Source organism: Hyaloscypha bicolor (assembly GCF_002865645.1).
Source record: "Hyaloscypha bicolor E unplaced genomic scaffold K444scaffold_182, whole genome shotgun sequence".
Taxonomy (NCBI): Eukaryota; Fungi; Ascomycota; class Leotiomycetes; order Helotiales; family Hyaloscyphaceae; genus Hyaloscypha; species Hyaloscypha bicolor.
The window spans coordinates 6,381,800-6,407,703 of NW_020194684.1; the positions used below are offsets into that span (position 1 = coordinate 6,381,800).

At 37.6% G+C, this 25,904-nt stretch overlaps 3 protein-coding genes across 3 annotated transcripts; 1 reads left to right on the plus strand and 2 right to left on the minus strand.

Annotated features, from left to right (window-relative positions):
- Positions 1-12,889: 12,889 nt before the first annotated feature.
- K444DRAFT_669902 (uncharacterized protein) lies at positions 12,890-14,584 on the minus strand (the record flags this gene model as incomplete). Its single annotated transcript, XM_024887572.1, has 4 exons — positions 12,890-13,369; positions 13,432-13,791; positions 13,919-14,272; positions 14,417-14,584. 4 exons carry the CDS (start codon positions 14,582-14,584, stop codon positions 13,214-13,216), a joined length of 1,038 nt encoding a protein of 345 aa, XP_024729229.1. The 3' UTR covers positions 12,890-13,213.
- A 3,146-nt stretch (positions 14,585-17,730) lies between these two features.
- Positions 17,731-20,277, minus strand: K444DRAFT_575410 (MFS nicotinic acid transporter-like protein). The gene is made up of 5 exons (XM_024877474.1): positions 19,632-20,277; positions 19,537-19,581; positions 19,269-19,489; positions 19,150-19,219; positions 17,731-19,101 (listed from the first exon to the last, which is right to left on the minus strand). Exons 1-5 carry the CDS (start codon positions 19,806-19,808, stop codon positions 18,052-18,054), a joined length of 1,563 nt encoding a protein of 520 aa, XP_024729230.1. The 5' UTR covers positions 19,809-20,277; the 3' UTR covers positions 17,731-18,051.
- A 972-nt stretch (positions 20,278-21,249) lies between these two features.
- On the plus strand, positions 21,250-24,175 carry K444DRAFT_575414 (flavin-containing monooxygenase-like protein). Its single transcript, XM_024877475.1, has 6 exons — positions 21,250-21,636; positions 21,685-22,052; positions 22,121-22,504; positions 22,556-23,670; positions 23,721-23,878; positions 23,936-24,175. The coding sequence occupies exons 1-6, from the start codon at positions 21,585-21,587 to the stop codon at positions 24,070-24,072; spliced, it is 2,214 nt and encodes a 737-aa protein (XP_024729231.1). The 5' UTR covers positions 21,250-21,584; the 3' UTR covers positions 24,073-24,175.
- The last annotated feature ends 1,729 nt before the right edge of the window (positions 24,176-25,904 follow it).

Sequence of the window (25,904 nt, forward strand, 5' to 3'; positions counted from 1 at the left end):
TTCTCGTTTTAGGAGCCTTGCCTTCTATAATATAAATAAGTATAACTATTATAAGATATATCTATTTCCCGACTTCTTTAGTTCTGGATACTTATATGTTTTATAACTAGACTTATTATAGTTATAGTAAATCGGTTTCCCTTAATTAGGGCAAGTAATAATATAGTAATTCTTCTTTTAATAGGTAAAGTAAATTATATCCGGTTTTATAGATTCTAATACAAGTACTATATTAGACCCTATTATTATGCTTTTATTACTCCGGTTTTATAAACCTTATAATAGAAATATATTTTTCTTCTATTTCTCTTTATTATTTCTTTTCTCTTTTCTTTTATTTCTTTTTTTTTATTATTCTATTAGCTTATTATTATATTCCCGTTAAATAAATAGATTCAAATTATTCTTAATTCTTATAGCTATAGAGATAAGCTTTTCCCTTTCTTATAAAGTATTTCCTTAATAATTAATCTTGTCCCGAATCTCCTATCTCAAATTACTAAATAAGTTATTCTACTCTTATAATAAACCCGTATATCCCAAGTTATTTAATAGGCTATCTAAGTAAGATATAAAGCTTTAAATATTCTGGCCTAGCCATTATTTAATATCCTTAAACTTAGTAAGGGTATTATTATTATAGTTCTCCGGATCCAAGATAGAATTCTTTATAAATTTAATAAAGGTTTCTGTAATATATATAAGGTCGCATATAACTTAAGAGTATATAATGAACCTCGGATATTACAGGTATTAATTAGGGAGTTTAGTAGCCCTTTAATATTCTAACTAACTACTATTTATATTATATATATTAGGCTTATAAATTACTAATTATATATATACTATCGGGGCCTCCTATTTAGAGGAGGCTTCCCTAGACTTTATAGAAGAAACAGAGATTAGTTCTATACTAAATTTAATACTATAGTTTTATAATATACTAATTTATTCTATTATCTTATTACCTACTAATAAATACCTTATAAGCTAATCTCTCTACCCTTAAAGAAAATAGTTTAATAAGTAATTATATCTCGAAATCTATAAAATATATAACCCCTTACCAAAGCTATTCCTATAGAGAAAGTCGACCAGATTAACCCTAATATAAGTAATAGCAAAGGCTCGTCTAATACTTTTAATAAGGCCTCTCAGGAGCCTCCAAAAGCCAGTAATAATAACGGAAATAATTCCGGTAATAATTAAGATACCGAGATTAATACCCGAATTACTACTACCCAAGCTATGGAATAGGACTTATATACTAAAGTCGAAATACTCTAATAAAAGCAAAAATTAGTAGATATAATTAACTAGTATATCCTATAGTTAAAGTAATATAAGAATACCCTTAGAGATACCTTATAATTTATTATATCTTATAGAAACTCTATTTATAAGTCTATTCTTTCTTCCTTAGTAATTCCTACTAGGGAACTTCCTGAAATAGGGTTAGAACCTACTCCCTTTCCTAATATAATAAGCTTTGAGAGTAATTTTAATATTATTTATTAGAAGCTACTATATAATATCCTAAAGATATATTTGGACCAAGAGAAGCTTTTTAAGATCCGGATATCTGACTTATATTATAGAAAGTCTCTTAAGAAATAAAGGATATTTATATTTTCCTGGGAAGTAATCTTTAGAACCTAGCCTTAGACTTATAATAAATACTCTTCTAGAGTCAATTCTACTATAAGTACCCTTAGAGACAAACCTTATAATACTTGGGAGGCTATAATAAAGCAAAGCCTATTATTATATAAGATCTATTAGAAGTAATTCAAGGCCTATTTAGCTAATATATTCCAAGTACCTCAAACCCGTTAATAAGATATTTTTAAGGAACTCCGAGATCTTTATTAGAAGAATAATAAAATAATTACTAAATTATATACTCGGATAATTAGTCTCAAAGTTAACCAGGACCTATATCCTGAGAGGAACCGGATCCGGACTCTTAATACTACTTTATCTAACTATAAGACTTATTAAATACTTATATCTATTCTCTTAGGAAATAAGGTAATATCTATTTCCGAATAGCTTAAGAAAGCTCAGAAAGTAAAATATACTACTTATCCCAAATTAAGGAGAATAAAGGCAAGAAAGTCTAGTAAGAATAATTCTGCCTCTAAGAACTCTAATTTAGTAAATTCTAATTTATAAGGCTATTAAAAAAGAAAAAATAAGTTCCGAAAATTATATAAGAAACCCTTAGGTAGTATTTTGGTCCCTTTAAGGCCTTAATAAAGTACTAGTTCCATTTTAGATATAATTTATTAGATTTATAAATAGAAAGAATACTTTTTAGGAAATATAAAGTATTTCAAATATACTAAATAGGCTCGGTAGAACCCTAATAAGGCTAAAACCATAGAAGAATTAAGGTATCTATAAAAGTAGGTTAATACTATTACTATAGAAGAATACTTCAGAGAAGACCCTCCTAAGGAATAGAGAAAAGAGAAGGCCAAATCTTAAATATTAATAATTTTGGCTATAATAAAAAAGGCATATTACTTTATATAACTATTTAAGTAAGATTAATATAGCCAGAAATAAATGCCTTAGAGATATATAGTAGACTCAGTAATACTAGATCAGACTATAACTTCCTTAATAATAATTAGGCTTAAAGCCGGGATTTTACTACCTTAGCTAAGTATAACTAAGAGTTTATAACCTTTTATAGGAATAGATTTAAAGTCTATTAAGCCTATAATTTTAAGGTATTTATTATAGATAATTATAGCAAGATATATTCTTTTAAGCTCCGGTTCTATAGATATAAGAATATTAGCTCTTATAGCCTTATCTTTAGTATAGAATTTTATAAAGCAACTCTTATATAATATATAGACTATATTAAGAAATAATAGATATATATACCTATATAGCCTAATAATATTAAAATCCTAATACTAAAAGAATTCGGTAAGGAGCTTAACTAGTATCCTAAGCTAGTATTTTAAGTCTTATTCTTAACTAAAAACAAATATAACTATTCTAGATAATAGGCTTTATATATTTATAATAATTACTAGATCTCTACTTTATTATATAGTTCTAGTAATACTAAATAGGAGTTTTTAATATAGTAAATTAATACCCTCTAGAAAGGGGCCTTAGAGATACCTATTTATTTCCGGAATAATAAATATAAAAACTTTTTAGAGGTTTTTAATTCTAATAAAGCTTCGGAACTTTCTAATCTTAATAATATTAAATATTCTATTAATATAGATAATACGGTCCTATATAGGCCTTTATATAATCTATTAGAAACCTAACTAGAAGTATTATATCTGTATTTATAGGATATATTTTATAAATATTAGATAAGGCCTAGTAAAAGCCTAATAGAAATACCTATTCTTTTTATTCCTAAAAAGGATAAAGAATTATACCTTTATATTAATTATTATAGATTTAACCAAGTTATAATTAAGAATTAGTATCTACTTTCTTTTATTAATAAGACCCTTAACCGGCTCTAAGGAACTAAGATCTTTATAAAACTAGATCTCAAAAATATATATTATTAGATAAGAATTTATAAAAGATATAAGTAAAAGACGGCTTTTAGGACCTACTATAGCTATTTTAAATATTTTATAATGCCTTTTAAACTAGCTAATATACTAGCTATATTTCAAGTATATATTAATACTATACTTATAGGGCTCCAGAATTATTTTATAGTTATTTATTTAAATAATATTCTTATTTACTCCCGAAATAAGAATAAATACTATAATTATATTTGTTAGGTATTTACTAGGCTATATAAAAATAACCTGTTTTATAAACTTAGTAAATATAAGTTTAATATTAAAAAAGTCAAATTTTTGGGCTTTCTTATTAGAATAGAAAGTATTTATATAGATCCTAAACAGGTCTATAATATTATTAAATAGCCAGAACTAGAATTATTCTATAATATTCAAGTATTTCTTGAATTTACTAATTTCTACTATAGGTTTATTTACTATTATTTTCAGATAACTATAGGCTTAATAGACCTCTTAAAAGAAATAGAAAAGAGCCGGAAATCCGGTCTTTTTATATAAATAGATAAAGTAGCTAAAAGCTTTAAGACTTTAAAAAAAGCTTTTACTATAATACCTATTCTGGTCTATTTTAACTCTTCTAAGAAAATTTATATTAAAACTAATATATCAAAATTTGTAATTACTAGTACTATTTTATAATAAGTTAATTCTAGTAATAGCCCAAAAAAATACTAGTATCTAGTAGTATTCTGGTTCCGGAAACTCTCCGGAGCCAAATATAACTATAATACCTATAATAGGAAACTACTTATAATTATTAAAGCTTTTAAGTATTAGTACTATTACCTTAAAAGGTCCAGATTTATAATCGAGGTTATTATAGACTATAATAACCTCTAATACTTTATAGAAATAAAGTATCTAGAAAGCTATTAAGTATATTAGATAATATATCTTATAATATATAATTTTAATATTATTTATTATAGAGGCGCTTTAAACCTAGCAAATAGACCTAGTAAAAGACCTAATTATAAAAAAGGTCCTATTAATATAATTTGGCTTCTAACTTTTTAGAATAAGTTAAAGGAAGCTTTTATAGTTATAATTTAGAGATTCTTATAGATATCTAAAGAGTCCCCTTTTTAAAATAGGTATTATTTAATACTTACTATATCTATAGTAACTAAAGAGAAATATTTATTATAAGACAAGTAAATAAATTATCTTATAGATTCCTTAACTATAAAATTAGTTAAGAAGTAAAGTATAGGAAAATGCCTTAAAGGCTCTATTACTATAACTAAGGTAATAAGGATATCTATAACCATATTACTTAATAAAACTAAAGACTTTTTAGTCTTTCGAGTTTTTAAATTAGATAATTATAAATACCTAATTCCCTATATATAGATATATACGGCTACTAAAAGAGCTATAGTACTAGTTCCTCTATCTAAATTCTTTCTGGATATTATCCAGGTAGCTTAGAGAAATAATTCTCAATATTAGAATATTATAAAATAGAGGCTTAGTAAGAAAAATACTAAAGAAAAAGAAATCTAGAAAAATAATTCGGGCCTATTCAGGTATTATTTAAGAATTATTATACCTAATAATCCCGCTTTATATTAAGAAATTATAAAGCTTTATTATAATAACCTAATAGCTAAATACTATAGAATAAAGAAGACTCTTAAGCTTCTTAAAAGGTCCTAGTATTAGGAGAATATAAAAGGAAATATTTGTAATTATTATTAAGAATATAATATTTACTAGAGAATTAAGGTAAAGAGGCATTTGCTATATAGTCTACTTAGTAATTTATTATAGCCTAAGAGATCCTGGAATAAGATCTCTATAGATTTTATTATAGATTTACTACTATATAAAAATCTGGTAAAAGGTCCCAATTTTAATATAATTCTTATAATTATTAACTAGTATTCTAAAATAGTAAGATATATTATATACTATAAGACTATTAACTCTCTAGAGCTTACTAAGATTATATAGGAATATGTTTTCTTAATCTTTAGCTCCCCTAATAAAATTATTTCTAATTAAGAAATAGTATTTACTAGCTAGTTCTAGTTTGCTTTCTACTTCTATTTAATATATAAATAGTATTTAAGTATAGTTTATTATTCTTAGATAAATAATTAGATAGAAAGGCAAAACTAGACCCTGAAATACTACCTAAAATATTATTATAATATCTAAAAGAATAACTAGTTTAAGAAATTATCTTTTATAGAATTTATATATAATAATTCAAAATATTAGATTTTATAAAATATATCTTTCTATATATATTACGGATATTACTCTTAATTTCTATAAAATCCTAAGAATAGAATTATAGGAAAGATATTAGCTATATATAAAAGGCTAGAAATCCTTAAAATAGAATAGAGAAAGCTTAAGGATTTATAGTATTATATATAAAATAACCGGGAAACTTATTATAATAAATACTAGTTAACTAAATACTATTTCAAAAAAGCCTAGATAATATTATTAATAAGAAATATTAAATTTAAGGCAGGAAAGCTTAAACCAAAATTTATAAGTCTATTTAGGATTCTTAAATATATTAGTAATTTAGTATATAAGTTAGAACTACTAAATATATATAATTATTTATATCTAACTTTCTATATTTCCTTTCTTAAAAAGTATATAATAAAAAAGAATTAGAAACTATATTTATATTCTTCTAAAGAACTTCCGGAATTAGTAAATAATAATAAAGAATAAGAATAGGAAATAGAAGCTATTATTAATTATTAATAAGATAGTAAAAATAAGAAGTAATAGTATTTAATTAAATAAAAAGCCTGGCCTAAAGATTATAATACCTAGTTACTTGTTTTTCCTAATCTTAAAAATTCCAAGAAACTTCTAAAATTATATAACTAAAACTATAGCTTGGAATCCGAAATTATCTTTTAATAATCTCTTAAGATTAAAAAGAATTCTGGATTACTAAGAAAAAGGCTATTTAAAAGAAAAAGAAGACCTAAATAACTAAGAAAAGGCCTAGAATAATAATAGAAATACTCTTTTTCTGGGTTTTTTATCTATAAAGGTTTTTTAGGGTTTTATTAAGATTTACGAGAATTATATTTAAATTATTAGAAAAAGATTCAGAATTAAGAAAGATTTATTATAGATAGACTAGCTATAGGTATTTTAAATAAATAAACTCTAATTCTTATAAATTTCTAATTCCCAAAATAAGAATACTAAATACTAGCCCTATTTAGGACTTAATAAAGAATTAGCTAATATTCTCCGGAATCTGCTTATTTCTTAATAAGATATAATTATACTATAATAATATTAGTATTAAGAATATTAAGAGAAATAAGTAAGGAACTTATAATAGCTATATATATTTTATAGAAGGCCTGAACTTCTAAAGTTAGGTCCCGAATAGCTATAAATATTATATTATTAGTATTTAAAATACTAGTAATAAACTATTTAGTAATTTCGGTAATAAGCTTAGTAATAAGATTAATATCTTAAAAATAGATATTATAGTATTTCTTTAAGAAATTAGTAAGTATCTAAATATATTAGAAAAAACTTATTTTTGGGATACTAATCCAAGTAATATTATTATTTGCCTTATTAAGATAAGAAGAAGAATTCTAAAGCTTATTAGTATTCTTCTAGTCTTTAAAAACCTAATTAATAGTATTATCCTTATTAGTATAATACTATTTAGGATATACTTTAAGAAATTTCTTAAAGATTATAATAGTATTTTCCCAGAACTAGTAAGCCTCTAATAAGTAATAAGAAATCTGAAATTATATTAGCTTTAATAGATATTAAAGCTAAAGAACTTACTAATATATAAGACTTAGAACCCTTATTATAATAGTTATAATTCTTCTTACCAGGTACTATAGTATATAAGATAAAGAAATTAATAAGTAAATGCTTGAAATATTTCAAGTATTTACTAGTAATAGGAAAGAAGGCTATAAGGTTACCTTTATACTTATTATTACGAGAACGGATAATAAAGCCAGAAGAAGATATTATAGAATTAATTAAAAATAATTAAAGAAAACTTAGAAAAGAATAGAAGAAGAGGCTAGAAGATAATAATAGAAAAAGTTATATATATAATTATTAGAAAGAAAGAGAATATATAGTAATATAAAGAGGTCCTTTTATAGAGATAGAGAACTACCTGGATTAATTACTAGTTTTCGTACTAGTCCTAATCGGAAACTAGTATAACTAATTAATATATACTTCCAGAAGCCCGTAAATAATTTCTAGGACCTTAGAAATATTTATATAGGTTTCTTATATAAATATTTATTAAATACTTTCCATATAGCTATTTAGATTATTCTAATACGAGATCTAATAGGTAGTATTAGTTTTATAGGATAGTATCTTAGTACTTTGGATTAAGCTAATTAGAATACTCAGATCCCAAACGAAATTGCAATTACTAGCTAGCCCCTATATCTGGGGTATAATTACTCTTTCTTCTCGCTTATTTAGCCCCGATCTAATTAGATGATTTTTATATCTATTATCCAGATTATATTAGTAAAACTATCTCCCAAGATACTGGAAGTTTATATTAATTAAATAAATAATTAATTAAATATTTACTAGGATAGATTAATGGATCTTAGGAACAAGATCCTAGGAAGGGAGTATAGTTATAATATATATAGGATTATATATAACTTAAAGGCATATAACGAATCTCGGATATTACAGGTATTAATCAGGGAGTTCGGTAGCCTTTTAATATCCCAACTAACTACTATTTATATTATATATATGCCATCGGGGCCTCCTATTTAGAGGGGGCTTTCCTGGACCTTATAGGAGGGATAGAGATTAGTTCTATACTGAATTTAATACTGTGGTTTTATAATATACTAATTCATTCTATTATCTTATTACCTACTAACAAATACCTTATAGTCTCCTAATCTATAGTATTAATACCTACTAATTGCTCCCTATACTTCCAGATATCCCTGGCTATATCCTTAAAATAGGAAGTATAATATATGACCTTTACTATATTAGTAGCCCAGGTAATCCCGCTATCTTTATACTACTTTAACTCTGCCTAATAAAAGAAGTCCTGGGCTTCTTTAATATTCTTTCCCCAGTAAGTAGGCAGTTCTCGGGTTTTTGGAGCCCTCCGAACCAAGGGTACCGCCGGGAGTATAACGGGTTCTATACCGGATATCCGAATGTTTTTAAGATAACGGATCTGAGCTTCTAGCTCCTCTAGATCTTCTCTCTATTATATCTCTGTTTCTAACTCAGTAATATAACGGCGAGCCACCGCCAATTTCTCTATTATTATTATCCTATCTACTAGTTCTGGGGGCATCTGAGTTCTATTTCCTTCTCCTGATTAGGTAGTATGAAGAGTACTTGACTAGGCGCTCCCCTGGGTGCCCGGTTAGGCTACTATAGTAGTAGTAGAGGCGCTTTTCCTGGTTAATACTCCAGCTATTAATATTTTATCTATTAATAGCTTGACTACCTCGTAATGAACTGCTCCCTGAAGATTAGATTAATTAGAATGTGAGGTACGTAATAGCAGGGTAATATATAAATAGTCAAGGTAAATAAGCTATAGAGTGACGCTTGCAAGTATAACTAATTCCAAGAATTAATTCTAATAAAAGACTAATTAATACCCCTTTCCAAAGCTAGGAGCATCTCCCTATATGTTCCCTAGTGCTTAGCCAAGCCTGCAAAGCACTTTACTTAACTAGGAAATATGATCCCATATAATCCGTATAATTCCGATTACTCGTATAATTCCGATTATAAGCTTTACCTAAAATAGGAAACTAGATCTACGATATCTAATACCTGTCTATACGCTATTACGTGTGCCCATTACAGCTTACTAAGGTTCTAATTCTTTATAATATATTTATATTCTTAAAATCCTAAAGAAATTATAATATTTATAAATATAAACTTTATTTAATTATTAAATTTTATAGGAAATATAATTATATATTCCGGAATATATTCGAGAATATAGTATTTATAAACTATAAATTATTAGTATATTTTTTAAGATTATTATATTTAGACGGAATTTATATTTAATAAATATATAATCTTTAGAATCTTAATTTTAATATTATATAAATTTCTGGGAAATATAATCTAGTAGCTAATACTTTATCTAGAACTATTTTCCCGGATCTTAATAAGAATTTTCTTAATCTTTTCGAGTTTAGTAATCTTATAATTATAAATAGGAAATTAAAATAAATTTAGAAAAATAGAAAAAATAATTATAAGGAACTTTTAAGAAAGATTAGGGAACTTTTTTAGAAATAAGATCTTTAGGTATTATTTCTTAAAGAAAATATAAAAGAACTCGAAAAGATATAAAAATCTTTTATAAGAGATAGGAATTCTTTAATTCCTATAATAAGCTTATAAAAATTCATAAAAATAAATCTAGAAATTAATTCGAAATCCTTTTATATAATTTATATAATTACTTTTTATATAAGAGGAAATAATAGTAATCTTAATTTTTTTTCCAGAAAAAACTTCTTATATTTATAAATAGTTTATAAAATTAGTATAATACTATTTCTAGTTAATATTAGATAAAGATTTAATATAATATAAAAGATATAAAATATAAAAAGGATTTCTATATTTTAATTATTAGAAGAAATAGAAATACTATATTATAAAAAACGAAATATTATTAATTCTTATTTAAATATATAATAATAATAGATATTTTATTTTAGGAATTATATTTTATTATTTAAAGCCTTATCTCTGGCCCTATATAGTAAAAGATATTAAGAATTATATTTTGAGATATCTGAAATATACTAAATATAAAATAATAATTAGAATATAAACTTTAATTCGAGTTATAATTATAGCCCTAATAAAACTACTAGAGTTTAATTTTATTAGCCTATTTCTAGAAGCTAATAGAGAATTATAATATATTTTATTAATAATTAATTACTTTTTCTAATATATTTAAAGAGATCTTTATAATAGTCCGAATTCTATTATTATTAAAAGATTTCTACTAAAGATCTTTAGAATATTTAGCTAACTAGTTAGAATCTATACTAATCCTAAAATATATTTCGGAAATTATATAAGGATATTTATAGTTTCTTATAAAATTACCTAATATACTTCTTTTATTATAATAAAGAAAATAACTAGAATAGCTAAGAAAGCAAATAATATTATTTAATATATTATTAAGAAGTATTTCCGGAATTTAGGAAAATATAAAGCCTTTTTAGAAAAGATATTCTTTAAGATAAACTAATAAGAAATTATTTATCTAGATTATATTCTATTTAAAATCTTTATAGGATTTGTTTTAGAAAGAGATATTAAAATAATATTTCTCTTTTATAAGTATAAAAGCCTAGTATTCTATTTTAGTAAAGAATTAAATAAACTATTCCCTAATAATAACCTTTATACTAATTTTATTATTAATTTTATCTTAAACCGAGAAAGAATTTAATAAGATATCCAGAAGTAATCTAATTTCTAGAAAAATTAGAATAAGAAATAATATAATTTCGGTATATATTTTTATTAGAATCTTATTTCCGATTAAATAGTTATACTTTAGGATAAGAAATTAGTAAGAAAGAAGCTTAGGCTAGCTTAGAGAGATTCTTTTATAATTACTAGCTATAGAGGAAATATAAGGAGATTATATATAATTTATTAGATTAATAATATACTAATTTCTTAATATTATTATAGTAATTATTTAAAACCTTTCCGACTTTAGAAAGAATATCTGGTATCTTATTAAAAAAAGGCATTTCTGGTTTTCTAGAATATTTATTTCAGAAAAGCTATATTTAAACTTCTAAAGTCTATTTATATAATTCCCGGTATATACTAAATATAATTTCATAGTACGAATTATAGATTCTAGAATATTAAAAGAATATAATATATAATTATAGGGAAATAGGGTTTCTAAATAGGTATTCTTCTTGGGATTCTGGTATTAGAATAGGAGAATTTATATACTAGAGTTTGGCTTGGCTAGTTTCGTTTACTAAATATAATATAGAAAGAAAGTTTCCGGATAGAAATAAAGAAAGATTCTTTTAGTATTACTATATATTCTAGCTTTCGTATAGGGAGATTCGGGGATCCCAGGATATCTTCGCCGGGGCTCGATCCTATGAGAGGGAGTCGTAGAAGAAGCGAAATTAGAAGTAGTCTTAGTGATGCGTGGTTGCCTTATCAGGCCTCAGAGTCTATATAGCTAGTTCTTCTCACAGGACTCAATCCACACCCTTATATCCCCTCCTGATTCCATCGATTTTCTGTCACCCTGTTGTGCGGGGCCTCTTCTTGCTCCACGAAGACAACGGCATAAAGTATCAGGAATACAGGGCATTGGGAGACTTTTAGGCTCTCTAGCGTACAGATTAAGGTAGTGAACTTGCTATAAGGCCCTATATTTCCAGGCCCTTCCCCTAACAGCAGCATTTACGCCTTTAATAAGGGCTACCACACCTTTTCAGTGTACTTACAAGGGAGTCTTTGCTAAGGAGGCCTATAATAGTTGCTTGTTTAGCGTCCGAGCACTGTAGTTACTCTACTAATAGTGCTATAACCCTAGAAGATCTACTTATCCTATGCGAATGTCTTATAGTGCCTCTTTACATTTAGAGAGCACTACCTAGAGTTATAGGGGCTTATAGCGAGCTTCTGCCCTAAATTCGCACCTTGCAGAGCACCGAGGGTCAAAATGCCCTGTATTCCTGGTACTTTATGCCGTTGTCTTCGTATTGGGAATCTGTTACAATTTCTATGTGGTCTATATTTAGAATTTTGCAGATTCTTATTGCTTGTAACACAGCCACTCCTTTGAGCCTATTCAGATATCGTGATGGTATTTATTTTTGGGTGAAGAGCACCAGCAATCTAGGCTTGTTGTTCTGCATAAATTTTCTTTCCTTACATCATCATTATGACTTACATCTAAAAGAGATGAAGCAAAGCCGGTCTTGGCAATTTCCAAACTCTCCTCTGAGATATGTGTTGCGATACGACTCGGCCATGTATCGATGATTTGTATCTAAATGCAGGTGGTTGATGGGTGCCTGTTATTGTAGTGTCTATGATATGGTCTAAGAATTTAGTATGGGAGTCCCTCATTAACCTGCGATGAGCTAAGCTCTTTCGAAACGCAAGATGGCTCCAAATTGGATTCGAATGGTACGGTTTAGCTGAGAGATTCGAGGTGTCAAGAGTTATCAAGTCTGGGCCCCCGTTTCACATAAGCCACACCAAATCAAGGGCTCGTTGTTTTCAGTATTGCCATTGTTCATTGCTCATCACTCGTCACTCGTAATACATCCGCAAGCTGAACCATCTCCCAGTACGAAACAGAGAAATTGTTGCCACACGGAAGTTCGCCAGGTCCATCACCACCATCAAAGACATGAAGTATCACTGCCGGAGAAACCCATTGTGCCACAGAGAAAGAAAAGAGACAGTTCATCAGCCGAAGTGGCCATGCCAGTCGCCTTTGCCATGGAAGCACATTGGAAGCATCCGTCGCTTTACCAGCCTCCGCTATTTGCTGCTCCAGAGTTCCAAGCCTGGTTGCCACCACCGTTGTCACCACCAGTTCCAGTGTCCTAATCACCACCACCGACGGTGTTCTCGCCGCTGCCGAAGTTGTTACCTCCGCCGCCGCCGTAGTTGTCACCTCCACCGTAGTTATCGCCTGCACCGAAGCCACTATCACCGGATTGGTTGAAACCGCCATCGCGAGGAGGACGCGGAGCGTTGGCCTGAATTAATTCCCAGGTTAGTGTCAAATTTTTGAGATTGAATCAAACGCAAGAAGCCATACCCATTCGTCGACCACAGCCTGGATCAAGTCTCTAGCGGTCTTGATTGCACGGCCCTTGCCGATGATGGTGAGGTGGACCGGGTCACGAGCCTTGGGACGAGGGCCGTCTTCGTTCTTGGCCGGCATCTTGATATCGGTGACACCACTGGTCTTTCTAATCTCTTGAATCTTGGCGCCCTTGAGACCGATGATCTTTCCAGTGGAACCACAGTAAACCTCCATTTGTTCCTCGCGCTCCACTTGCGACTCATTATCATCACCCTTGTCATCGGTGGCTACTTCTGGCTCAGGTTCAGGGATAAAGACGCCATTCTTCTCGAATCGGTTGTACGCAGTAGCACGGAGGGCATTGACGATGTACTAAAAGGGATCAGCTTCATGAACAACCTGGCTTTTGCTCCTGGTAGATTGTGGGATGGGTTAATCAAAGGTGCAGACAGATACAGGATATTAAGGGGAGAGCCAAAGGAGCAATTGGACAACAGACCTTCCAGCGAGGGGCCCAGTAGTTGCTCATCAACTTGTCATTCTTGAGAGTGAACATGTCTGCCTTGGCGTCGGCGTTCCAGGCGGCATCAGTAGAGACAACACCATTCTCGCCATACTCAGCACTCAAATCATCGGAGGCGAACTTGACCATTGCAAAGCAAGCCTTGAATTCACCACCCTCACGTGGAGGCCAGTAAACACAAACATCGAGATCGACACCACCGTAGTTGACTCGGTGGTAAGTCTCGATGTTTGTGTTGTCCTTCTCGGTCAATGCGGGGATCTTGCGCTCAGTGCCATGGTGCAACTCCTGGTGGATGAAGTTGAGAATGAGTACCTTGTTCTTGCCGGCCTGTTTGAGAGACATCATCAGCTCCGTTTGCTCGAATGTGAACGCGTGACACCGCCGTTGTGCATTGGAAGCTGCGACGCGCCAGCCAATCGTAGCCACGGCATGGAAAAGAAAGCGACGAGGAGAAGGAGGAAGAGTACATACTTGGGTAGCATCATCATCTGCCTTGAAGAAGAGCTCTTCATCAGTGTGGGGAGACTCATCGAACTCCTTAGGAGTGTTGGGGTTACCATCCATGCCAGCTAGAACCTCGTAGGTGGTGATGACTGTTGCTCTGGCTTTTGCCTTGTTGATCTTCTTGTTACCTGCCATGGTGACCGACGTTTCAATGCCCAACGTGGTGGTGTTGGAGAAGTTGAAGGAGGGAAAAGGTTGAAGACGAGACGAGAAAGCGATCTCAAGTAGACTCTCACACACAAGGCTGCGAGGCTGCTTTTACCGGCCACACACTAGCCGACTCGCCGAAGCAGCCAAAATACAGGCTTCGTGTTCTCACTAAAGGTAAGAGGAACTGAATATTCCGAGAATAAATAAAATCAATGCAAACGCATGAGAATGCAGGGAGCCGTCATCCTTGTCATGGATTCGAGCCTTCACCTTGAGAACACTTCACTACCAGCACCACAATCCTCCACGATATGTGCTTTTAAAGATTTCTAACCTCAGGGAATCACCACATACAGAACCATGTATTGAGTAGCCGTCTACCATTAGCAGCCTGCTAGATTTTCGCTGGGAATTTTGATGCCCCTTTAGCCCTCCAAATTTGTAACGATCAGCATGACTTCACAACCAGCAGTAACCCAACGGATCCCAGGAATCGAGACACTAATTACTAGGCAGACGCTGGTCCAGTGCTCAAGCAACTTTACCAGATATCTCGTTTGGTTCCTCTCCGAAAAAGCGGTTCTTTGCTCTCGAAATGACCTTTTGCGGATGTGTTTGACATTTCTTCCACATTGCTTCGAGTGCAGCAAGCCACCAAAGAAAGGATTTCTTCTACACTCCAATCGAGCCTTATCGAAACAGGGAAACGAGTAAAGAATTCTGCTCTCGGCGGGTAGGAGAATGTTCCAACTAGGGTAGGCAAAGAACAGGGGTATCCGACTAGACTAGATTCGGAAAGGACAAAACGCGAGCATGAAAGTCCAGGTAATAACTAAAAGAACTTGAGTGGGAAGTAAAGAAAGTACAGAAAATCTTCTACGGCCTCACACTTGAGGAACAGAGTCATGAAACCAAGCCACAAAATAGAAAAATATTGTCCCGGCCCCGGCCAGCCCTACCGGCAAAAAGTGCCGCCTTGCCCCTGAGAGCTTAGCGAGACACATCCTTTTCTCCTTCTCCGTCGCCTTTACGCCCTTAAGACCTTCTTTATACCTTCAGCGGCGTTCAACGGTCCAATAATAATGACCCTCCTTTCTCAGTTCCGCAAAGCAACGGAAGCTTACGGGCAAGCCAGTCACAAACCCCTGTTGCGACGCGGAGTAAGCTGAGGCACGCTGCTTACATCACCCCACTCATAATAAGCCAGCCGGCCGATTTTCTTATATAACCCTGGACTATTTCCCCTTCTCCGCTAGCTGCATCGTACCCCAGGCGTCTGAAGCCTTGCCATCATTTCAGCTAAGCTCCCAGCCGCCACACAAATAACACCTCGCGGCGTTTTTCAATGCGGTGTTATCAGGAGATGCTTGTTTGAACACAGGGTCAAATGAGCCCTATACGTCCGTAGAGGCGAGATAACTAGCTGAACTTGGGGTTCAGCACGTGAATGTTGTTCAGCACGCCACCTTGCTGTCAGCAGGCCTCCTACAATCATAGGGCTGATCAGCCCCTTGGACAACCCTCGGCATAAGCCTCATTGACCAGCATGAGAGTGCACATATATTCCTCTTCTACACCCTCCAACTTCCCCATACATCCCTCGTAGGCACATCACTTCCTCCAAGTTCCACCGCCGAACTCAATCCTATCAATCAATCAATCATATCATATCATATCATATCACATCATCAGATGCCCAACCGCTACCTCGCAACCCTCACCTCGCTCAGAGTCCACACAGCCCTCATGTGCTTCCCAAGAATCCCAAACCCAATTGAAGACGTCTACTGGTCCATCTGCAAGTTCTTGGAGCTCATTGAACCAAAGTCAACGCCAAAATGGCCGAAGAATGTGCAAGAGTCAAAGATACAGAAGGAGATTTCGAGCTCACGCACGTCGAGGTGCTCAATCGAGAAAGAAAGGGGTCGAAATTGAGGGGTAGCCAAAATTTGGTGAAGATGTTGTCACGGAGTTCGGCAGAATTGTATGCTTGCGGGAGGCGCTTGGTTTTCTGGTTCAAAGTTAGCCCGTCGCAGAACTGTAAGTGGGTTTCCAGCAGCATCGCCCATAGCGCTCTGACACATCGGGTACAGATTGGGTTCCTGAGTTTTTCTTTTGGTAGTTGTGGACGGAACAGAAACATGGCGTTTTGGTTTAGAGTTATATTGCGTTGATGATTTGACAAATATGGCTAAGGGTCGACGGCATCTCTTTTGATGAAGCTGGGAGCTCGTTCTTGCTACCACTTTTCTCTCGTTAGCGACGTTGTATGGATTTCAAGGAAGGTCTATTGGATGGAGTTGGCGACATCGATAAAATTTTCCGTGGGAAGGCTGAAGTCATCCCGCAGGCCCTTTAATTCAGATATTCTTGCACTTACTTGTATGAAATCCAGTTCTTTCCGCTTTGAAAACCTCTCTCTCCGTTGGTGACATATAATTGCTCTTGTGAATGCATCTGAGCGAGTGTGACATTGGGGGTCCCAGTGGCACAACGGCGCCTGAACAGACTTCGCTTAACGGCCAAGCTTCACCTCAGACACTTCAAAAGATCAGATCCAGATGACAGTTTGACAGCTCACTGAAGCCCATCCAGCGCAGATCTAGCTTTCCTGGAAGAATTCTCGGTGGAGGACTCCATCTCTCTCACTTTTGTGCCCGAGTCTCCAACACCGCAAACATCAAAGCTTTCCCTGAATTCCTTTCATTCTAATTGAATTCAAGCTTTGAGAACGAATTAAAATCCTCTTCCAAGATATCTGTTATTTTTGGATCAGATATTTTATTCAGACTCCATGAATCCGCCGCAGAGGAAGCGAAACTGCTCAAATGTCAAATCTTCTCGGTGGGTGAGCCACTTCCGTGACCGCTGTCTGGAATCGATCTTCGATGCTTATTTCTAGTCTACCAGGCCACCTCCTCAGATCGCCTTTAATAAGAGATCAAAAAGACAAGCTGAAAGCACATCGCAACCGCACTGGCGGAAGAACCAAAGGATGCTTAAGGAAAACGAACCACTGCCTTGCAGCACACGAAGTCGCGAAGTTAATCCGGAGGGGGGTTGAACAAAAGTACTTACAGCAAGGTACGCAATAAACAGAATGCACGCAACGGCAAGGGAAGGGAATTTTTCAGATGGATCTCGTTGATCATTTTTTATTCAGTTTTCGCAGACTATGTATAAGTCCAAGCTTCCTCGAAAGACTGACTTCATTCAACACAGCCTCGCGAACAAATCCTCATGACTGTCTCGCAGATTGTGTATTATAAGCCCCGACTCCCAAAAGAACTGGCCCTTATGACAGCCTTCCATGATGACGCACCATTCCCTCCCGTATCAAAGCAACTCAACTCGGGTATCATCGCGTCATCCATGAAACAAGATCAAGATGAGGGAAACAAACGAGACACCAAGCTGGAGGTGGAGGATTGGGAACACATTAAGTGAGGAAATCACAGAGTGTAGATGAAATCGGGTCGCTTGTCGCCCAACTTCTCTGCCTCGCGATGAGACATGCCTCGGGTCCAGTGGTCTCGCTGGCCGGTCAAGCGCTTCTTGTTCTCTCTCACAAGTAAGGTACGCATAGCTATGCTACCACCAAGAAGACAGACGATCATGTAAATCATGACAGTTGAGTGGCCTGCGGTAAACTTGGGGCCGGTGCGGTAGATGTTAGAGGAGACGATACCGTTGAGGTTGCCCCAGCCGATGACGAAACCCAAGACGACGCCGCGCTTGTACACACCCTCGATGTTGTTGCTGACCCAGGAGATGGTGTTGGAGATACAGGGGTAGATACCCAGGGCGCCGAGGAAGGTGCCTGCGTACTTGATATGGGGCTTCTCGCTGCCGAGGAGGATGGCGAAACCGGCGATGCCGATGAGGGAAACGAAGATGTTGCAGAGACCGCGTTGGCGGGTGCGATCAGCGATGTAGCCGACGGTGATGGTCAGGACTGCTGCACAAGCGTACGGAGGAACGGTGAGAAGCTGTGCCTTGGTGGCCGTGTAACCCATCTGAGAGATGATAGTGGGGAGGAATAGGGAGAAGGCGTAGAGTGGCATGTCGCAACCCATGTAGATCATCATGCCCAACCACATCTTGTAATCCTTAAGAGCGGAAGTTACATATTGCATCTTAAACTCTTCATGTTCGGCTGAAGACTGTTGATCCATCTTCAGACGTCGGATGACGCGAGCACGGTCTACTTCAGAGAGGAAGGTTGCCTTGTCAGGGAAGTTCTGGACGGCCCAGAAGGAAGCGAGGCCGAAGAGGACAGTGAGAATACCCTCAAGGATAAAAATCCATGCCCAGCCCGGACGTCCACCAAGGCCAACCATCTTCTCAATTGCAGCTGCAAGGAGACCACCAAAGGAGCCAGAGACTGCGGCTGCGCTAAAGAAGATGGCAGCACGGATGCCGAACTCGGAGCGACGGTACCAGCAAGAGAGGTAGTAATTCACTCCTGGAAAGAGGCCGGCTTCGGCAAGACCAAGGAACCACTGTCTGTGTCAGTTTTGTAATCAAAAAGAAAGGAGGGAGAAACTGACGCGAGCAGCCATCAGGCCAGACCAGTTGTAGCTAAAGCCCATCAAAGTCATGATAAGACCCCAGAGGACCCTGTCTCTTGTCAGCAGCTGAAAGTGAATAGTGGAACAAAGGCGAATACATGATGATCGGGATGAAAAGCTTTGGAGTAAGGCGCTTGAGCAGGACATTGGTGAGAGGTTCGAAGAGGGAGTATGAAACAAAGAAGATGGAGAGAGCAGCATTGTAAGCGCCGGCCGAGAGAGGATGGCCAGTAGAACCGAGAGACTGCTGGAGACCGACGATCTTGGCATTACCAATGTTTGTCCGGTCCAAGAACGAGAGGAGGTACAAAACACAAAGCTGAGCGGTCAGTTGGGCTCGAGATAGATCGCTAGAAGGGAGCTTACCCAAGGGATCAACGCGAGGTCTAGCTTCCAGAGAAGTCGACGGTCCTGTGTCGCGTGTCAGTGGTTTCAAAGAATCAAGGACTTTGGGAGCTTACAATGGTTGCTCGCTCGCCAGCGCTCAAGTGAGCATCTGGGTCCGGAGGTAGATCGGCCACCAATGGGCTGATGCCCGCCTCCAGTTGATCCCGCTCCAGGCCCTTGATCTTGTCGTTTGTAGCAGAGTTGCTGCTCCGCCCACTGTCGCGACGTGGATACTCCTTCAGTTCCGACATCGTTGCGTTGCTACGTGGTGTTGCAAGGTGCAAGTTTGTGGTACGTTGAAGGACGAGGTTGTGCAAGAAAGGAAAAGGAAGTGGGAAGCCGAGATGTAATAAGCAAGCTCCAGTGTGTCTAGCTCGTTAAAGGACGGAAAAAGGTTGAGCCCGCGGAATGATACATCCTCCGGCCGGCGTTATTCCGCTTTGGGGTGGTTAGTGACACCTTTGATGCCAAAGCGGCGATGCTATTGGGAAGTGAGCCATGATCGACATGCGTGACGTCCGGATACCAGCTTCGACCCCGCACCATGGCTCGGCCGGACGGTGCCAATTGATAGCGGAGAGCCTGTCATTCTGACAAAGCCACGAGGGTTCCCAGTACTCGGGAGTGAAGCATGGCAGTGACATTTGTTCTTTGTGAAACTTGTCAAGTTGTGGGAATCGAGTGCAACTGTTGTGGTGCTCGTCAAAATAACGTTTTCGTTGGCGTGAGGGAGGCGTTTTTGGAGAAAAACTGTCTCACCCCACCCGACAACGCCAAGCCGGGGAGGCTGGGGTAAGTGCAGGGGGTAGGGTCGGCCATAAACTTACTCCCTAGCGGCTGTTGTGGCAATGCTTGACAAAAGATAGGCAAATGCTACTGGCGCTGGAGAGGTGCGACCCATGTTGGAGATATACTATATTATGTAAACCAAGTCACACTGCCGCTTTTCAACTTCATGCCAACTATTTGTCGTTGTGTCTCATTTAATCCGGAGTTCAAGGAAGAGCCTACAGAGGAATCGCCCCGCGGCATTGGTAACAAGGTCAGGGTTCTCTGAGACCCCAGGGATGCTCGTTTCCATCGCTTTGCTCGGTGCCTTGCTTGTATCTTTAGAGTTAGTCTTCCATTGTATAATCGAGAAAAATCACGTGGTAACTTTCAAGCCCCAAGACTTGAAGTTTGTTGCACGTCGATTTCGGCGTAAAGTTGGCGTAAAGTTGGATTAAATTCGGAGACTCGGGGTAAAGTCGGGGTAAAATCGTCGTGGTTGCTGACCAGCTTTTGTCTTGCTTTCCAGACTCTGTAGCAGTATATCTTCAGATCTGAGGTGCTTTTCACTGGTGCTTTTCACTGGTGCTTATATTCGCGGTATTCTTGAGAATCCTGGGCCAATTCTCTGAATGTCTTAGAAATGGTGTATGATCTAGAAGATGAAGGTTGTACATGTAGCTCTCAAGCGCTGTAAGTCCCCCATTCTCTCTCCCTCCAAAGAAGAAAATCCATACAGAATCCGTAAAAAAGAGGATCTATCACATGCCAACTCGAATGGCTTTTTGTTGCATATCGGCATCCACAGGAGTGGTAGTGACAGCTTGGCCAGCCTCGCTAGTTTCGCTAGCTGCTCTCGAAAATGGCCATCTCAGTTGCCCTGCGCCTTTGTTGCACATCAGCAGTGGCAGTGGCAGTGTGGCAGGACTGGCTAAGCCAGCGTCGCTAGAGTCGCCACTCTCGCCAACTCTTCCAGGTTCAGAAAAGGGGGCGTTCCACGTGATCGCTTCGCCAAGCAGGTGTGCCCTTAACAATCTAACTCACCAAAATAATCCCACCCCCAACATCCCCAACATCAGCACTACGAAGTACATGGCAAAGATCGACAACAATATCAGCCCTACCGCTGATAAATCCGTACTCATTTTCTAGCAGCGCGTGCTCTAGCTGCTGGCATCAGCTACGACATCTCAGCCGCTTGGTATACCCTCAATGCTCTCACCATCGTCCAGGGCTTGAATCTGGCTTCTCTCTCCCGGATGTTGTCGAGGGCGAGCAGATACAAGATGGCGAAGAGCGTGTGCATAATCGGTACATCCCCATGCAAAGTTTGATACATATGAAGCTGACGCTTTCCAGGCGCCGGGCCCTCCGGCCTCGTAGCCGCGAAAACCTTGACGCACAACGTACTGAAGGACACCTTTCACGTGACCGTCTTCGAAGCCTCGCATCGTATCGGAGGTCTCTGGCCTATCTCAAAGGTTGATGACGGAATGGTGAATCCGGATATGTGCGTCAATCAAAGTAGACATACAGTGAGTTTCAGTGATTTTGCGTGGGAGGAGGGGAAGGCGAGTTTTCCGAAGGCGTGGGAGGTGGGGGAGTACCTGGAGAGGTATCGGGAGAGGTATGGAGTGAGCATTAGGTTGAAGACACGGGTCGTGGGAACGGAGATAGAGGAGGAGAGGTGGAAGGTGAGAGTCAGGGAGGACGAGGAGTATGAGAAAGTATGTGCTGCTGCATTTCCTGTTCACTTGTCACTTGATCTCCAAGATCTTGCTGACGCCAACATCAGACCTACGATTTTGATCACTTGATCATCGCTACAGGTTTCTTCGGGAAACCCAAGATCCCTAAAATCTTCGACGGCCTCAATGTTCCGATCTGGCACAGTTCCAAGGTTCGGGATGTCAAAGGTCTCCTGACCGAGGGAGGTAGCAAGCCCCCGGCCCCTGGGAAGAACATCGTCGTTGTTGGAGGTCAGATGTCTGGAGTTGAAACAGCTGGGTCACTTGCTTTTGAGATATCTTCAGTTGCCAATACCCCAGGAATACCTGCTTTCCCTGACCCAGAGAAGTATATCGTTTGCAATGTTGTGCAGAAGCCTGTCTGGGTTATGCCACTTTTCTTTCCCAAAAACCCAGATGTCGAAGTCTCTGAAGGGGATGCGATTACGAAGGTACAGTTTGGAGACCCGCAGCTCTGAACTCCCGAACTGATATTACCGTAGAAAAAGAACCCCTCCCCCACAATTTTGCCCCTAGACCTTGTCAACTACAATCTCTCTTGGCGACCACCAGGCCCCATTCAGAACACATCAGGCCACGTCAGCCCGGAGGGCGCTCAAATGGTCCACGGCTTCATGGAAACATATATTGGAACCGACCAAGCAGACCTAGGTGCAGACCTATCAATGACGGGAGACATCCGCTCAGAACCGCCATTACTTGCATGCAGCGACCATTACACCGAGTTCGTCCGGCACAAGAAGATCCAAACCATCAGCGGGAGAGTCAGCCGAGCTTCTTCACCAAATTCAATCAAGATTTCAGACAGCTCCGGAAACCTCTCACAGATCTCAGACATAGCAGCAATCGTCTGCGCAACTGGCTTTGATGCTTCCGCCTCCCTTTCGTTCCTCCCATCAGACATCCTGGAAACATTGCAATTCTCACACACAAGCGACGAATTCCCACTTGCTCTCAACATCCACTCCACAATCTCCCGCAAAGTCCCATCATTAGGATTCGTAGGTTTCTATCGCAGCCCCTACTGGGGCGTCATGGAAATGCAAGCCCGTTTCCTCTCCGCCCTCTGGTCCGGTGATGCGAAAGCCGCCAAGGCGCTCGAGGATGACATAACCATTGATTCCATGCTGAAACTGAGGACTGATCCAAGAAGAGCCCAGTTTCCGATGGGCGATTACGCTTACCTCATGGAATCTTTCGCCTCCATGCTCTCCATCAGTCGCCAAGAACCCCCAAGCACCTCCCCAGACGTGAAAACGGGAATCGTTCTACCTCCAAGATATTTACCTGATTCCGCCTCTCTCGAACAGAAGAATGAGGCCAAGACTGCACTCGAGATCATTGATCGCATTTTCTCGGACTCCGCAAACCAAGGCAAGTTCGTAGCGCGTGCTGTTTTCAGAGCGCTGCAAGGGTTTTGGCACTTGGAGAGGAAGATCAGTTCAAGACTGGATACGTTTCCGAGTGGGAGTTTGAGTGGGAAGGCGAGCTTTCTGCCGCGATATCCGACCAAGAAAGATGCTGAAATGGAATATCTTTATTTTGAGGAGGGTGAATTCAGGCCGAGTTGGGGCGGGACGATGTCTGCGAAAAGAAGGTGAGTTTGTTTTTCGTACCGATAAAAAGGGAGGAGCTGAGACGTCACAGTTATGTATACCATTACAGCGAATCAACAGACAAAATCGACGTCTGGTTCGCGAAGCCGGACTATAAAACGTCTGACTACTTTTTCCACGAGCTAGAGTTCCTTATTTCGGAGAAAGAGGGAGAGCTGCAGCCATGGAGGGCGAAGTCGAGTCACTTGTGTAAGTCCAGTGAAGTTGAGAGGGAGAATGGAGAGAGATATGCTAACGATGGAATAGGTATCGAAGATTTGTATAATGTTACTTATGAGTTCAGCTTCTCAGGCACAACGCTCGCGAAGTGGACGAGTAGGTACGAAGTCAAAGGGCCGAAGAAAGATTATGTCATTGAGAATGTGTATACGAGACCCGTATAGAAGCTAGGCTAGAATAGAGCTAGATGCCAATCGAGATCTGTGTTTTGGCCATCTCTTGTTTTCAGTAATTTGCAGGACACGGCCGAATGGCTCGGATCAAAAGGTTAGTTCTCTTAAAGTTCTCTGACTACGTGTGAAGGGATGCATTGCGAAAGCCCAGATATCACAAAGCACGTTTGACAAGGGCATCTCTCACGGACCACAGAGATCAACACATGGACAACCCTAATGTCCTAAAGTACTGCATCTATTGATACACAACTCTCCGATCTCGACATTCCGAGAGCAACGTTCTAATCCAAGGGTTCAGTCTGGAGTACCGACGCAACGGTTCAATTGTTTCAACTTGAGGGTGGCACTCTAGATAAATGCTGTCTCGGGCAAGCGCCAGCATGGGTATTCTTCGCCGGCCAACCTGGTCTGGTCCAGGCTCGGCAAAAATACCAGAAATTTTAGTATCGATACCTTATCGCTAAATTTGGGCGAAAATTTAGGGGCCTCTAGCCTATAAATTTAGCGATAAACTGCCTAAAATTTAGGGACTGCACGCTAAACAATTAGCGATAAGCTTATCGGGATTGCAAAACTCGAAAAGTCACTATTTTAATACATTTTAATATTTTAATTAAAGACTTAGTTATTTTACATATTTATTTAAACCAAATTATTAGCATTCTTAATGCTTACAAATCTTTAATTTTTAAGTTATATAATATGATAGTAAATAAGAATAATTAAATAACAATTAAAATATGGGGCAAGTATCGATACTATCGATACTGGTATTTTTGCCGAGCCTGGTCTGGTCTTCCCTTGTTTCCAACAAACCACAGAAAGAACGCCGCCCGCAGATTGATAATAAGAACTCTGCTTTCCACTTGATGACTGTAATGCGTTTGTCAACATCTGCGTAAAATTGCACCGAACCTCGACCCTCGACCCTCGACGAGCGGCTCACTATCGAGGAACCCATTCATCTAAGCAGCGTACTCTGGACATTTTCAACATTCAGCACAATTCAACCTACCTTTCATTTACTGTTTTACGCACCCAGGCTGTATAATCTCAGTGTCTTGGGGCTTTGTTCCTGAGCTTCGTCAGGAACCAAGTGCATCACTTGAAGTGCACCATTTTTGACATCAAAATTTCACAACAATAGCGATGTATCGAAGGTGACTATCTCGTGATGGCTTTGGGCACCCGTTGTATATTCGCGCATTCCTAAACTCTTTTCTCTCCAAAATACTTCACCTCCCTTGCATTCCCTAGTTCTCAGCCGTTGCTACCCTATCTCAAAACCCCCGGGTAAGTCTCAACTTCTCGGAGCACTAACTCCGCTTATCGCAGTGTCCAACAGCCCTTGAAAATTCTATTCCCGAAAATACCTGGAGGAATTACGCTGACTCCAATTTCTTAGTAATAGAAATCCACTCTTTCCAAGTAACGCATCATATGTCACCGATGGGGCCAGGCGACTAAGCGTCGAGACTAGTTTTGAATGGAAATTTTATTGCTGAGGAGTATAGTACGCGTAAGGTTACCTTTGTCGAAGATTGATTCGTTGCTATAGCTGGCTGTGGCGAAAGAGCAAAGCAGCTGACGGGACAGAGAGGAAATGGCAACAATCTACAGAACGCGAAAGTGATCTTGCCTATTTCGCTGGATGCTTCGGAGGACCCGGAAATCTCATGATACAGAATCTCTGCTGGTATCGAACACCCGATGTGAACCTTTCTCGTTGCCTGTCACCGAATGGCTACTTGGTTATGGATTCAACTGGCGATCCGATTTGTTTCCTCGATTCTTTGGTGTAGACGAACTACAACGTCGCA